This window comes from Coenobita brevimanus, chromosome 62 (assembly GCF_032717465.1).
Source record: "Coenobita brevimanus isolate Jiangsu-jjx chromosome 62, ASM3271746v2, whole genome shotgun sequence".
Taxonomy (NCBI): domain Eukaryota; kingdom Metazoa; phylum Arthropoda; class Malacostraca; order Decapoda; family Coenobitidae; genus Coenobita; species Coenobita brevimanus.
Genome location: NC_137015.1, coordinates 5,295,675 through 5,310,506, shown reverse-complemented (window position 1 = coordinate 5,310,506; position 14,832 = coordinate 5,295,675). Strand labels below are relative to the sequence as shown.

Genomic DNA, 14,832 nt, shown 5'->3' with positions numbered 1-14,832 from the left:
GCTGTTTCAGCCCTGGTACACATGCAGTGGGTCACTGCAGGCTAACAGGTTGCTATCCTTGAGAGGGGGAGAGAACTCAGGGAATGGTATGGGGGGGGGTGATAGTGGGGGTGGTGGTATTGAGAGGAGGATGGGCAGATGTGGCAAACTCAGAGATGGTGGGGGGAGGAAAAGGAGGGGAAGGGGAGTGATAATAGTTACCATATCAGCAGTACCTTACTGCACGTGAATGATATTAGCCTAATGTCGAATTGTTGTTTGTGTAAGCTCTGGGAATCAACTGATTGTAAATCTGTAAGCCATATCCTCAGCTATCTGACGTAATAGATCCAAAGGCATGTCCGGAAGGTGGATCCGACTGGATAATGGACTTCTTCCCTGGCCCCCTCTTCGTACGTAAATTTGAAAGCCATTGTAAAAGGCCATTGCAATACATCACACAACACTTGTTCCTGTTGTTTAACCCTATCACGTTTCTGGGCTGGGCAGATTATGTCTGTGGTAGAGTCAGCTGCTCTTGTGCTGACCCACATCATTACGTCACGATATTTTTCTTTGATCTCTGTGTAAATACACTTTTCATGAGAGAATGTTGGTTTGATCTCATTTTAAAGCTAAATAGGTGTACCTTATTGTAGTATGTTCAGAAAAGAAAAACAAAGAAAATAAAAAGTCAAAGTGACGAGTTGAAGTCAGGCGAAAACCAAAAATTTTATACCTTTCCCTAGAAAAATATTTGGCAAAAAAAAAAATTAATAAAGATACTATATATAAATTTGGTTTAAACCTTGCAAAACCACAATAAATTACATTTATAATGATATATAGATTATGGCAATTTATGCATGTTACTGCACAGTAAAGTGACAGAAAAAAGATGCATCGGTTGCATATTCTCTTAGCAATCCTTTTCTTTGATCAGTCTGTGTAAAAATAGTTTTCATGAGAGAATGCTGGTTTGGGTGTCATTTTACAGCTGAATATAGGTAGTTCTACTTTATTCTAGTATGTTCAAAAAAGGAAAACAAAGAAAAGAAAAATTTGAAGTGACGAGTTGAAGTTAGGCAAAAAATAAAAGATTTTGTACCTTGCCGTAGAAAAATATTTACCAAGAATAAAGTAATAAAGAGACAAAGCCATGAGTCATACCAGCTGCACAATACCCGCCATGCATAGAGCAAGTATTCTGTGATGTCACACACATCTCTTTTTCATGATGCATAAATGCAATTCATGGGAAATATTTTACAAAAGTATATTAAAATGACGCATAAACGTGCCATCGAAATCTCTGAGGTTGGATTTGAAATAATGTGAAAATGCGTCATCAGAATCTCAAAGGGTTAATACCACTCGGTCTGGTCAAGCAGACCTACGAACCACAGGCAACAATTACCATGGTCAAGCATGAAAAATAATACAGTACTCCTTCAAGATGCAGGAAGTTGACCACCGTGCATCGGTCTTACCCAGGATCTCCCATTTCTCCTCCAGAGTCAGCACTACCCTCATCCTTTTCCCTGGTCGAGGGGCCATCATCACACACCCAAGGAAGAAGCATGCAAGGAATAGCAAAGCCTGATGGAGGTAGGGAACAGCTGCAAAAGCCACTGCGTGTGCTGCCACAACAGTTATCCGAAAGGAACTGTCCACTACATGGTTGGCAAGTGAGAACCGGGAACAACCGAGGGGGTCTGTAGTGGACACTAGGTGAACTTCCTAGTCAGACAGCGCAGCGCCACCGGGCTATTCCTTCCTGGCTGAAAGAAAATGTTTGCATTGCCATAATTTCCACCCTGATGCAAGCATTTTGTCTGGCTAAAATGGAAAAATGTATGAATAATGGTTTTGAACAGCCAGGTCACAGCATCTGGATAATGGATGTCCAGATAATCGAGGGATTACTGCAATCACAGTTTGCAAAAGTTAATGACTCATACCTGTTGAGTACGGTAATGGTCGTAGACTGGTGGAGAAAAGTGGGGGGTCAGTAGATGGGGTGATTGTAAGGTTGCCAACAATGGTAATTAATGTTAATGTGTAGGATATTAGGTTCTTTCAGCCTTATGGAAAGTCGGAGGGGATCAAACAGAAACACCAAGCTAGCCTGAGCACATTAGATATAATTGCTTCTAGTTGGCGTACTACAGTCGAGGAGGAGTGGTAGACATGTAGGGTGGGGGAGGGCATGTAGGGATAAAAGTCGGGGATGTTGGATGTGGGTAGGGTGGGAAGTAGGAGTTGCTATTTGGAAAGACACGAGTTTTCAGTTTTGTTTGACTTTAATTAAGACCTTGATGTGCCCAGTAGGAGTAGGTGAGAATGAAAGGGCAAAGGAAGGAGTATGTATAGTTGTGAGTAAAAGATGGAAGAAGAGCATAAGACAGTATGGATCACTTGGGTCAAGGATTGTGTGGGTAAGGTTGAAAGTTGGAATACAAATGTGGGCGATTGTGTGCGTGTATGCGCCAATGCAAGATCGTGCTAGCAGAGTGAGAGAAGAGTTATGGACAAATGTGGAAGTGTGCATGGAAAAGTTTGGAAGGAATGAGATAGTGTTTTTGATCGGTGATATGAATGGTAAAGTAGGGAATGTGAAGGTGGATGGAATAGTTGGCGAGTGGGGTGTGCCTGCAGAGATAGATGAGAATGGCAGTTCGTCAGTGGACATATGTGCTGGGAGGGGGTTGGTGATAGCCAATACCCTCTTCAGGCATAAAATGATCCACAGGTATACATGGCGAGTGATGAGAAGGGTGGGTGGTGAACTGAATGAAAGGAAGGCAATGATTGATTATGTGTGTGTGGATGAAAGGATGCGAAGATGTGTAATGGATGCAAGAGCTTATAGAGGTTGGGGGAGTGAACTTTCTGACCACTACTTGGTGGTGGCCAGAATTAGGATCCAAGTAAGATGGAGAAATAGAAGAAGGGAAAGGCAAGAGGAAGGAGTAGTTGCAAGGAGAGTGGAAAGGTTACAAGAGGATGAGAAAAAGGCAGAGTATAAGAGAGAAGTGGAGGAACGATTGGGCAAATATGAATTGGAGCAGATGGGGGACATGGAAGGTGTGTGCAGGATATTTACAGAAGAAATATGTGCAGCATGTGATGTGGTGTGTGGGAGGAAGAGAAGACGGAGGGGGGGTGCAAGGAACAGCGTAGTTGACTGAAGAGGTGAGACAGGCTGTGGCACAAAAGAAGAAAGCATACAATGAATGGATGAGCAAGAAGGGCGTGGAAGAAGTTGAGAGGAGGAAGAGAGAGTTATATGTAGAAAGAAAGAGAGAGGTGAAAAGATTAGTAAGAGAGAGTAAGAAGAGAGTGGATGAGGAATTTGGAAGGAATTTGAGTGTAAAGTGGAGGGACTGTAAGAAAATGTTCTGGAAAGAGGTGAAGAGAGTAAGACAGGGTGGAAGTGAGGTTAGCAGGGGAGTGAAAGATAAAAATGGTAGATTACTAGTGGAGAAGGGAGAAAAAGTGAGCAGATGGAGAGAACACTTTAAGGAATTGTTGAACATACAGGATGGAAGTAATTTGAGTATAAGTGGCTGGGGAATGGCTGGGAGAAGGAGGGAGGTGAGAAGACAGGAAGAAATCAGTAGGATGGAAGGTGTGGAAGCAATGAAGAAAGTTAAATTAGGGAAAGCCCCAGGAATTCATGGAGTGTGTGGTGAAATGCTGAAGCATGGGGGAGAGCTTGTAGTTGAATGGATGTGGAAGATGTGTAGATTGGCCTGGGAGGAAGGTAGAGTCCCGGAGGATTGGAAGTCAGGTATAATTATTCCCTTGTACAAAGGAAAAGGGGAAAAAGAAGTGTGTGGTAATCATAGGGGCATTTGTCTTCTTAGTATAATAGGAAAAGTGTATGGTAGGATACTTATTGACAGAGTTAGAGAAAGAACAGAGGAATTAGTTGGAAAAGAACAGGGAGGCTTTAGGAAGGGAAGAGGTTGTGTAGATCAGATATTCATTCTTAGATCTTTAGTGGAAAAGTTTCTAGAGAAGGGAAAGAAGTTGTATGCGGCTTTCATGGATTTGGAGAAAGCATATGACAGTGTGGATAGACAAGGATTGTGGAAAGTATTAAGAATATATGGAGTAGATGGGAAGTTGTTGAATGCTGTGAAGAGTATGTATGATGATGCTAAGGCTGCAGTGCTTGTGGATGGTGAACTAAGTGAATTTTTCTCTTTGAAGGTTGGGTTGAAACAGGGATGTGTCATGTCTCCATGGTTGTTCAATCTGTACATGGATGGGATAATAAAAGAGGTACAAGGTAGGGTAGTGGATGTTGGAGTGGCCCTGGTGAGAGAGCATAGTCTTTGGAAACTCCCTGTACTGTTGTTTGCAGATGATACTGTGTTGTTGAGTGAAGATGAAGGGGAGCTGCAAGGCTTGGTGGATGAGTTTGGGAGAGTGTGTAAGAAATGGAATCTAAAGGTGAATGTAGGGAAGAGTAAAGTGATGGTCTTTGAGAGAGGTGAAGTCAGTGAATGTACAGGGAGATTGGATGGTGAGGAATTGGAAAATTTGAGTACATTTAAGTACTTTGGGTAGTGTGATGAGTAAGGATGGAGGTTTGGAGGGTGAAGTGCTTGAAAGGGTACAGGAGGGAAGAAAGGTTGCTGGTTCTTTGAAAATAGTGATAAGAAACAGGGAAGTGAGCATGGAAGTGAAAAAGTTACTACATGACAGTATTGTGATACCAACTCTAACGTATGGAAGTGAAGCTTGGACGTTGTTGGAAAGACACAAGTCAAGAGTGAGATCAGTGGAAATGAGTTATTTAAGAGGAGCCTGTGGAGTCACATGGAGAGACAGGCTGACGAATGAGGATATAAAGGAGTGTTGTGGTGTGGATGTGGATATGATAGGAAGCATTATGAGGAACACACTGAGGTGGTTTGGCCATGTGGAGAGGATGGAGGGTGAAAGACTGATGAAGAGAGTTTATGTGAGTGAGGTGGAGGGGGGAAGAGGGAGGGGGAGGCCGAGGATGAGATGGAGGGATGGGGTGGAGAGGTATATGAGAGAGGGGGGTGTGAGTTGGGAGCAGGGCAGTGAAATGGCGGGGGACAGGGTGACGTGGAGGCGTTTTGTTTGGGGCCACCCCAAACGGGATTGAGGCGTCTGGCAATAGATAGGTAGATAGATAGATGTGCTCAGTTATTTAACTTAGAGTATGATGTAGTCCACCTAGAAGAAATGTGATAAGTATTATGACTTTTAGCATGCAGCTGTCAGCTTACATCATGTGCATGACTGTGTGACTATTTTTTGCATCTGAGTGAGTATGTTTGCATGTAACAGGTCGGCTTAGTGTCAATATGGCTGTGTGTTCCTCTCATTTGTTATCAACAGTGAATAAACAGTTGATGGTATACAGTACTCGTCAGAAGTATTCAGCGTTGTCCGCGGGCGCGCAATACTTATGGCCCAAAAAGAATCACCCATTTTTGGGGGTAAGAATTGAGCCACAAGTTTGAGCTCCGAGCATGACGTCACGGTAGCCTGAGGCCTTCCGACACGCTGTTTGGTTCCCGCCTCAGTCGCCCACGGGCTGCCTGAGAGAGAGGAACTCCGCCGAGTGTCCCTCTCAAATTGCGCCATTTTTTACCGAGTGTCCCGCAGTGTTTTGGCCTTTAAAACTTTGTTATGGCACCTACCCGTGAACTATCGAGTGAAATCATATCCCAGATCATTGCTCTAAAGGAGGCAGGCCACCAGACAAAGGAAATTAGTGAATTGGTTGGTGTGGCACGATCGACAGTGTGTCGTTGGTGTGCGCGGTTTCGGGAGGAAAACAGTGGTGAAGTTCCCACAAAGAAACCGAGGTCTGGTAGGCCTAGGAAAACTTCCCCAAGGTCTGTTAATGTTTTAAAACGTGCAGTGGAGTTTAATCCTCGTGTGAGTGCAAGGAAAATTAAGGAGAGCAACCCAGAAGTGTTTGGTGAGGTGTCAGTGAGAACAGTGTCTCGTAGGGTGCATGAGCTTGGTTACACAAGTCACAGGCCTGTGAAAAAGCCTCTTCTCTCTAGCAGCCAGAGAATTCGTAGGCTTGCCTTTGCTAATAAATATCTAAACTGGGGTGAGGAGTAATGGTTGTCAGTGTTGTGGTCTGATGAGGCAACGTTTAGTGTTACCTGTAACAGAGGAGCACGCAAAGGTAGTGACCCACTTGACCCACGGTATGTAGAAAGCACAGTTAAACATCCTGATTCACTCATGGTATGGGGTTGTTTCTCAGGGAAGGGTTTGGGGAAGCTTGTTGTACTTCCCAAGAACCTCAGAGTGAATCAGGATGTTTACCTGGAGCTTCTGTGTGATCATTTACCAGACTCCTTCGAGCTAACAGGTGCACGAGTGTTTCAGCAGGACGGTGCACCTGCTCACAAGGCCAAATCGGTCACCAATTGGCTTCGTGACTGTGAGGTATCATTCATGACAGACTGGCCAGGAAATAGCCCAGACCTCAACCCGATTGAAAACCTCTGGTACCTCATAAAGAAGAGTCTCCAAGGGAAGGACGTGAGCTCTCTGCCTAAGCTGGAAGCCGCCATTCGTGACTCCTGGGACAAAATACCGCTCCAGCACCTCAGGAGCCTCGCCCTTTCACTTCCAAGACGTCTCAGGTCCGTGAAGAAACGTAAAGGCTACCCTACGAAGCACTAAAGGTAAATAAAATGCATTATTTATATGTTTTTTCAATGTTGAAAGGTTTGTTTCTCAGGAGGGACGCAGGGCGCTCCATACTTCTGACGAGCACTGTAGTATCATTATATTTGTGTAGAAACTTGTTTGAGTTGTGTTGAAATGACCAGTGATCTGTTGTTGACTGTTACCACTTCATGATAGGGCACACCAGTGGTTATATTGTTGTATTTGCAATAATTGGCATTTTTCATATGTTTTAGCATGTTTATTTACAAATACCTTTATATATGTTACTGATTATGAGCAGCATTATTCAGTATAATTCACCTCAAATGATATACAGACATTATTATTTTCATGTTTATAAGAGGGAAAGACCCATTACACACAGTTAACTGTGTAAAGAAAAGGCAGTAAATGCATTGCTTGTATAAAATTGGTATATAAAAGTCTTTTGGTGGAAATATTGAACATTTAATTACACAATATAAAGGTAAAAAGACAATGAAACATTGTCTGTGCCGTTCGTCACAGTCACACACATCACTGGAATCTGCAAGCATTGGAAAAAATGGTAATATTAGAGCAGTACAGGAAATAAAGCCTAGCAGGCCACATACACGTTAAGACGCAGTATTATACCATGTTTATCTAAAGTATGTGGTGTGGAACAGGAAGTAGTAACTAAAACATTTAACATCCGAAGACTGCACAATAAATATTTACATATTCAGTATCCAGTTCATCGTCCCACCGTCTTGATAACAGCCTGAAGTCTGGCAGGCACGTCTGCAATGTGGGATCGCAGGAGGTCAGGCTGAGCTTGAAATGACTCCCACACCTCGCTGGTGTGGTTCATGAGTTTCTGCTTTGTGTGCTCTCGGCCAGGCTCCCAGGTGCTCACCATTAATCTCCAGATATTTTCTATTGGATTACAGTCAGCTCCCTTGCATGGCCAGGGCATTAACTCGAACTGGGGATGATGCTGGAACCAGTCATATACAACCTGAGCTTGGTGAACAGGGAAGTGGTTGTCCACAAAGTCAACAGGATCAGGAGGGAAAGGATGGCTCCTGTCGTTGAAAGAGGGCAAGAAGAAATCATTCAATATATCAGTATACTTTCTGGCATTGAATGGGCCCTCTATGTGGTGGATATCTCCCATTCCATGGAGGCTTACCCAGCCTCACATGGGGACAGTCTGGTGGCCACTCCATACCTCCTCATAGATGTTTTACCATTCACAGCTGTGGGAATATATAGTTTGGATTACGTTATATATTGGCATCATTAATATAAATACATGTATAAGCTTCAGATACTGCAATCATTAATTTCATTCATCAGAAGGACTGCATATTTGAAGGTGTAGTTACTGAGTATTGTTGTGCCTCTAGCAGTGGAGCCTGCCATGGAAAGTAGATTTGAACATCTTTTCATCTGTCCAGATGACTCAGCCCCCAAACTCTTCCTCCTTACCATTATATTGCTGAGCAAACTGTGACCTTCTCTCGTGGTGTTGCTGGGTAAGCCTCTCCTTGGCTGCTGGCACTCGGTGATGTATCCCTGCCATGTGCAGCCGCCACCTCACTGTCCACTCACTGATGTCAAGGTTCAGAGTATCGTGGATGGCTGCTGCATTTGTGAGTGGGATTTGCTATGCCAGATACAGTATCCTGGTCCAGAGTAGGAGTAGTGCGATGCAGTGGTCTACTGCGAGGCAGGTTATCCAGATTACCACTCTCCTCCCACCTGTGGAACACTTTTATAACAACTGTAGCATTACTTCCGGTTAGCACCTAAACACTGTCCATACAGTTATAAATAATTCATTACAGTACACCCCCCCCCAGTACGCGCCTATGTGGACGGCAGACGTGCTCGAACACTAGAATTTTATGTACTAGGAATACATAAACTAATGGGAAAATTAACATATGGGTGGCACCCCCCCTCTCTATCAGTGACCTTTTTGACCCATTTGAGGGAAAATATCTGAGACATATACTCTACTTAAGATATACCTTAACAAGAATATGGCTGCTCACCTTAACCAAAGAAGACAACAGGCTTGATGGATGTAAGAAGGGGTTCCGAGGCAGGGTGAGGCACTTAGTGTGCTCCACCTGCCACACCACCCGATGCACCGCCTGCCGCACCACCCGATGCACTGCCAGCCGCACCACCCGCCCCACCAACCTCCTCATCTACACTTTCATGGGCCACCTCACTCACTTCCTCCATGAATCCGTCAAAGTCTGTTGATGAAACCACTGACATCACCTCATCTAGTTCCTCCTCAGGAAGTGGCTCTGCAGAAGAGACCACCGCTTCCTCGGGTTGCTGAATTTCTGGTGGCCAGTGGAGGTAACGGGTGCTGAGGGTTTGTTTCCTTCTGTTAATTTCTTGATGGTGCTTCTCGGTGTAGTAGCAGAAGGTTTTGTCTAGTGAACTCAGAACCTTTTGCATTGGTGGTACAGTTCCGTGCTCTCAAATTCCTCCTTGAACCTATTCAGGGCACATAGGATTCAACTAATCCTAGGCATTGGCAAATCACTCTCCATCAGAGGCGGGTGTCGCTCTCGGGGTTCACACCAGAAAACACTGGTTTTGGGCGGTTTTTCCCTGCCACCTCACGTCGTGTGGGTGTGACTCGCGTACTCTGGTTAGGAAAATATTAAAAACAGGTCCTCGCGTACTTAGATTTCGCGTACTAGGGGGGTGTACTGTATGTTCATCTCTATGCTTTCCTATGGATCCACCTCAAAACTGTTCTCACGGACATTCCCATGTTGGTGGCTATGGCACAAACAGACATCCCACTTTCCTGCATCCCAATGATGCAGCCTCGTTGTGCAACACGGTCAAGTCTTCTCTCCATGATGAATCCAGCTATGTTACTTGTAAAGTTGGCAGCATCGTCAACATCTTGGTTCATGGTGGGAAACCTTACCTCACGAACTTGTCTCATATGAAAATGAGCTATTAATTACACAGTTACCTTGCATAAATGTGAAGGTTTTACAGAATTCCATGAGGCTGAAAGAATATAGTACCCAACACATTGTCACTAATTTACCATTGTGGCAACGTTACAATCACTCCACCTACTGACCCCCCCTCGTTTCCCCACCACTCCACAAGCACTACCTTATTCAACAAGTGTGAGCCATTAAGTTAACATTTGCAAACTGTGCTTGTAGATATGGCTTATGGATTTACACCCAAGTGATTCCCAGAGCTTACACAAACAGCAAATTGACATTAGGCCAGTTTTATTCACTTGAAGTAGGTAATGCTGATATGGTAACTATTACAGTATAACTCTCCTCCTCCTCCCCCTCCTCCTCCCCCCCACCATCTCCGAGTTTGTCACTTCTGCCCACCCTTCTCTCAACGGCCACCACCTCCACTATCATCCGCTTACCTTTCCCTGCATTCTTTCCCCCCCTCTCATGAGTAATAACCTGTCAGCTATACTGTAGATGACCCACTGTGTGAGTACCAGGGCTGAGACAGTGTTTCCCTTTCATCTGCTCGGAACTGTAGATAGGGCCAAAAACTTTTGTAACATACTGAGCCCCACAGCTATGCACTCCTAATTTCTTCAGCTATGTCATTCTGCTCATTCTAGACAGTTGTTGGTTTGGCAGCACTCAGGAGTGCTTGGTGGTTGTATACATAGCAGTACACATAGTTCACCATAGACCCATAGGTGTTTACGTGCTCCACTCAGCTACACATAGGGCATTACACACCTCTGCCCAGATTTATATAGCACATTTATTTGAACCTGATGAGAATTCCAAACATCTCACAGCTCATTTTATCACCAAGTGTAATCGGATGGGAGAGTAAATTTGACTATATTCTGTTCACTTTAGCTTGACATAAAATTGGTATCTTCCCATCTTGAATATGGAGCTGTAACATGAGATTAGTACTAGAAAATGGTGCTGGTCATGAGCAAGTGGTGTGGAAAGGAAATAGAGCCGTAGGATTGGCTTACTGTGCTCTTGAATTAGGGAAAATAAGCAATGGAGAGAACACTTTAAGGAATTGTTGAACGTAGAAAATGAAAGTAATGCGAGTATGGTGGCTGGGGAATGGCTGGGAGAAGGAGGGAGGTAAGAAAACAGGAAGAAATCAGTAGGATGGAAGTTGTGGAAGCAGTGAAAAAAGTCTATGGGGAATGCCCCAGGAATTGATGGAGTGTGTGGTGAAATGCTGAAGCATGGGGGAGAGGTAGTAGTAGAATGGATGTGGAAGATGTGCAGATTGGCCTGGGAGGAAGGTAGTGTACCGGAGGATTGGAAGTCATGTATAATTATTCCCCTGTACAAAGGGAAAGGGGAAAAAGAAGTGTGTGGTAATCATGGGGCATTTGTCTTCTTAGTGTAATAGGAAAAGTGTACGGTAGGATACATATTGACAGAGTTAGGGAAATAACAGAGGAATTAGTTGGAGAAGAACAGCAAGGCTTTAGGAAGGGAAGAGGTTGTGTAGATCAGATATTCATTCTTAGATCTTTAGTGGAAAAGTTTCTAGAGAAGGGAAAGAAGTTGTATGCGGCTTTCATGGATTAGGAGAAAGCATATGACAGGGTGGATAGACAAGGATTGTGGAAAGTATTAAGAATATATGGAGTAGATGGGAAGTTGCTGAATGCTGTGAAGAGTATGTATGATGGTGCTAAGGCTGCAGTGCTTGTGGATGGTGAACTAAGTGAATTTTTCTCTTTGAAGGTTGGGTTGAAACAGGGATGTGTCATGTCTCCGTGGCTGTTCAGTCTGTATATGGATGGGGTTATAAAAGAGATACAAGGTAGGACATTGGATGTTGGAGTGGCCCTAATAAGTTAGGGCAGTGTTTGGAAACTCCCTGTGCTGTTGTTTGCAGATGATACTGTGTTGTTAAGTGAAGACGAAGGGGAGCTGCAAGGCTCTGTGGGTGAGTTTGGGAGAGTGTGTAAGAAACAGAATCTAAAGGTGAATGAAGGGAAGAGTAAAGTTATGGTCTTTGAGAGAGAAGTCAGTGAATGCACAGTGAGGTTGGATGATGAGGAAATGGAAAATGTGAGTATGTTTAAGTACTGGTACTTGGGTAGTGTGATGAGCAAGGATGGAAGTTTGGAGGGTGAAGTGCTTGAAAGGGTACAGCAAGGAAGGAAGGTTGCTGGTTCCTTGAAGGCAGTGATAAGAAACATGAAAGTGAAAAAGTTATTACATGACAGTATTGTGATACTAACTCTAACGTATGGAAGTGAAGCTTGGGCGTTGTTGGAGGGACACAAATCAGGAGTGAGAGCAGTGGAATTGAGTTATTTGAGAGGAGTCTGTGGAATCACATGTAGAGACAGACTGACAAATGAGGAGTGAAGGAGCATTGTGGTGTGGAAGTGGATGTGATAGGAAGCGTTAGGAGAAACACACTGAGGTGGTTTGGCCATGTGGAGAGGATGGAGAGTGAGAGACTGATGAGGAGAGTGTATGTGAGTGAGGTGGAGGGGGAGAGAGGGAGGGGAAGGCCAAGGATGAGATGGAGGGATGGAGCGGAGAGGTATATGAGAGAAGGGGGTGTGAATTGGGAGCAGGGCAGTGAAATGGTGGGAGACAGGGTGACGTGGAGGCGATTTGTTTGTGGCCACCTCATATGGGAGGGAGGGCATTTGGCAATAGATAGATAGATATAAGCTACAAATGGATGGAAATCTTGGTAGAGTTAAAATGAATGAACTACAGGTATAGAAACTAAAGGAAACTCATTTTTACCTCATAACTATTTATCTATCTATCTATTGCCAGACGCCATAATCCCGTAAGGGGTGGCCATTTGACTTTGAGTTATTTGTTTTACGGGGAGGGGCACTAACCCTCCCCCAACCCACTTGTTGACACGTAGGGAGCACGTATGGTTTGGTTATATGGTTACCTCCCAACGTTGTAAATGGTTTCTTGGTTTATAGGAAACCATTTGGCTTGTCACTCAATGTAAAGCCACCTGTAAAGGAAAGAAAAGCAGTAAGAAGTGACAGGAAAGATGGGAGAAATAGGAAGAGAGGAGGGCAGGCAGAGAAAAAGAATGATAAAGGCTAAGGAAGAAGCAGCACTACATCAAGTGAGTGGATGATGGTCGCCACCACTTACCTCTTTCTAATTTTTACAATTTGCATCCTATTCCTCGATATTCAGCAGTATCAGTATGTTACTGACAGGTTTGTAATGGTGACATAATTCATTAAGTAATGTAGAAGACATTATTAACATTCTTTATGCAGAAATAATGAATTTATAGGGAAGAGGTATCAGAAGCCTCCAAAGACCCTTAGCATACTCACCGGATTGTATTCCTGTGGGCTTTTTTTTTTTTTTTTTTTTTTTTTTTTTTTTTTTTTTTTAAATACATTTTCCTTTCCAGTTTATATCTGTGTGTGGCATATCAATATGATTGTGTATGCTCTTTGTGCATAATACAGTAATGTATATTTGTACTAAAAAAGTGGTTAGAACAGTGATCTGTTGTCCTTAATGGTAGAAGATGAATCCCAAGCTGGGGCCGGGAACTTTTTAGGAACTTGAATTTCTTTTACTTTGTCAATCTGGTTATTCCCCCCCTGTCCTTTTTTGTGTTTACAGTCTATTTTATTCAGCTTAAAAAAGACTTTTCAGACTGAGGGGGTTGGATATACTCTTTTGTAATCCAGACACTGCTGGAAGGTGCTCACTTTCCATATTGAATAAAATTATCTGATCTTAGCAAGAATAAATTGTAAAATGCATCACTGGACCAAAAGGGTCTTTACTTATACCCCACAAGTCCCACTGACCTGTCTTTAAAAACATCCTCCACTAATATCGTCCCACCAGCCCTAAAAGTCATAGGTCTAGCATGTAGTGTGAACTGTAGGTATTACTGTTTACATAAGTAGTGATATCTGTGAGTTTATGGCCCATGGTCAGATTTATAATAGATAGAAATTTGATGTGCAGATTAAAGGAAAGGAGAAAGAAAGCCCTCTTAAGCTCATAAGAATTCTGCTCACAGGTTTGCAGGTCTTTCAATAACTACCCTGTACCGTTTTATTTGTATAGCCTTTGAGTTTGTGATTTATCAGCTTTTATATTGATAGTTTTAGCTATTTGTTCTCATGTCTAGCTCTAAGGTCCTTTTTTTTTGCACTATTGATGTCTACACACCTCCTCTCATCTTTATCTTAAGAGCAGTATCATCAAAAGGGATCCAATCTCCCCAGTATTGGAGTTGGCCAGGGTACAGCTGATGATTTTCTGAAGGTCTGAAGTAGTGCCAGAACCATTTGCATTAATTACACTCCAACAGTTGGTCTTGGTTTGAACTTTACTGTAGTCTACTGATGTCTGAATTCTTTCTCAAGAAGTGATGATTGTATGGGTAACTGCTAGACTTGTAGCCACACATCATTCTTTAGGTAATACTTTCCAGATTCAGTGGTACCAACCACCTATTACACTGTCTTTGTCTGCATACATGTAGAGCAGCTAGAGAGATATCGCATATCCTTAAAGTCCTGAACTGAAGTTTTTCCCGAAAATTTATGTGATGTTACTGTTAAGCTTCTCTAGTTACCCATTTTTCTGATATAGGTAACTAGAGAAGTTTAACAGTGATATCGTATGAGTTTTTAGCAAAAACATCAGTTTAGAGGTTTATATTATGGATATGTGATGTCTCTTGCTGTTGTACATGTATATAAACAGAGGGTAATGGGTAATACCCACTTGAGAAAATGTGTATTTGAGGAATTCACAGCACTGATAACACAAATGGTATATAGTTTTTATAGCGAACTTGTGTATAGTGAAGTGTCAATTAACTTTTATTTTGTGGGGGACTTGAAGTAGATTAGTTTTGACAGGACCTCGCCCGGGAAGGAAGGTGTAGTGTCATTGTGGCCAGGCTCGTCTGTCAGCTGCAGCAGCAGAGGACCTGGGGCAGGAGGGGGGCCGGGACGAGGCCGTGGTTCCCCTTTGGCCGTGCTGGGAACTAGTAGGACCCCTGGCTTGAGGTTTCTTCACCCCTCTCGTGATGTCATGAATCAACCTGTCCCCACCGCATCCTTCCGCAGCTACAGGTATGCACTGGCCCTGCTGAACTTCACTGTCTTATGCTAATTCTAATTTCAGAGCAGGTGTGGGTGGA

The 14,832-nt window shown here is 43.4% G+C and overlaps 1 protein-coding gene across 1 annotated transcript in view; it reads left to right on the top strand.

Annotated features, from left to right (window-relative positions):
* Positions 1–14,832, top strand: part of cnk (connector enhancer of ksr) — an 80,649-nt gene that overhangs the window by 56,872 nt on the left and 8,945 nt on the right. The window contains exon 16 of the mRNA XM_080275551.1: positions 14,549–14,764. Within this exon, the coding sequence (XP_080131677.1) occupies positions 14,549–14,764 (216 nt within the window). The remainder of the gene's footprint in view (positions 1–14,548; positions 14,765–14,832) is intronic.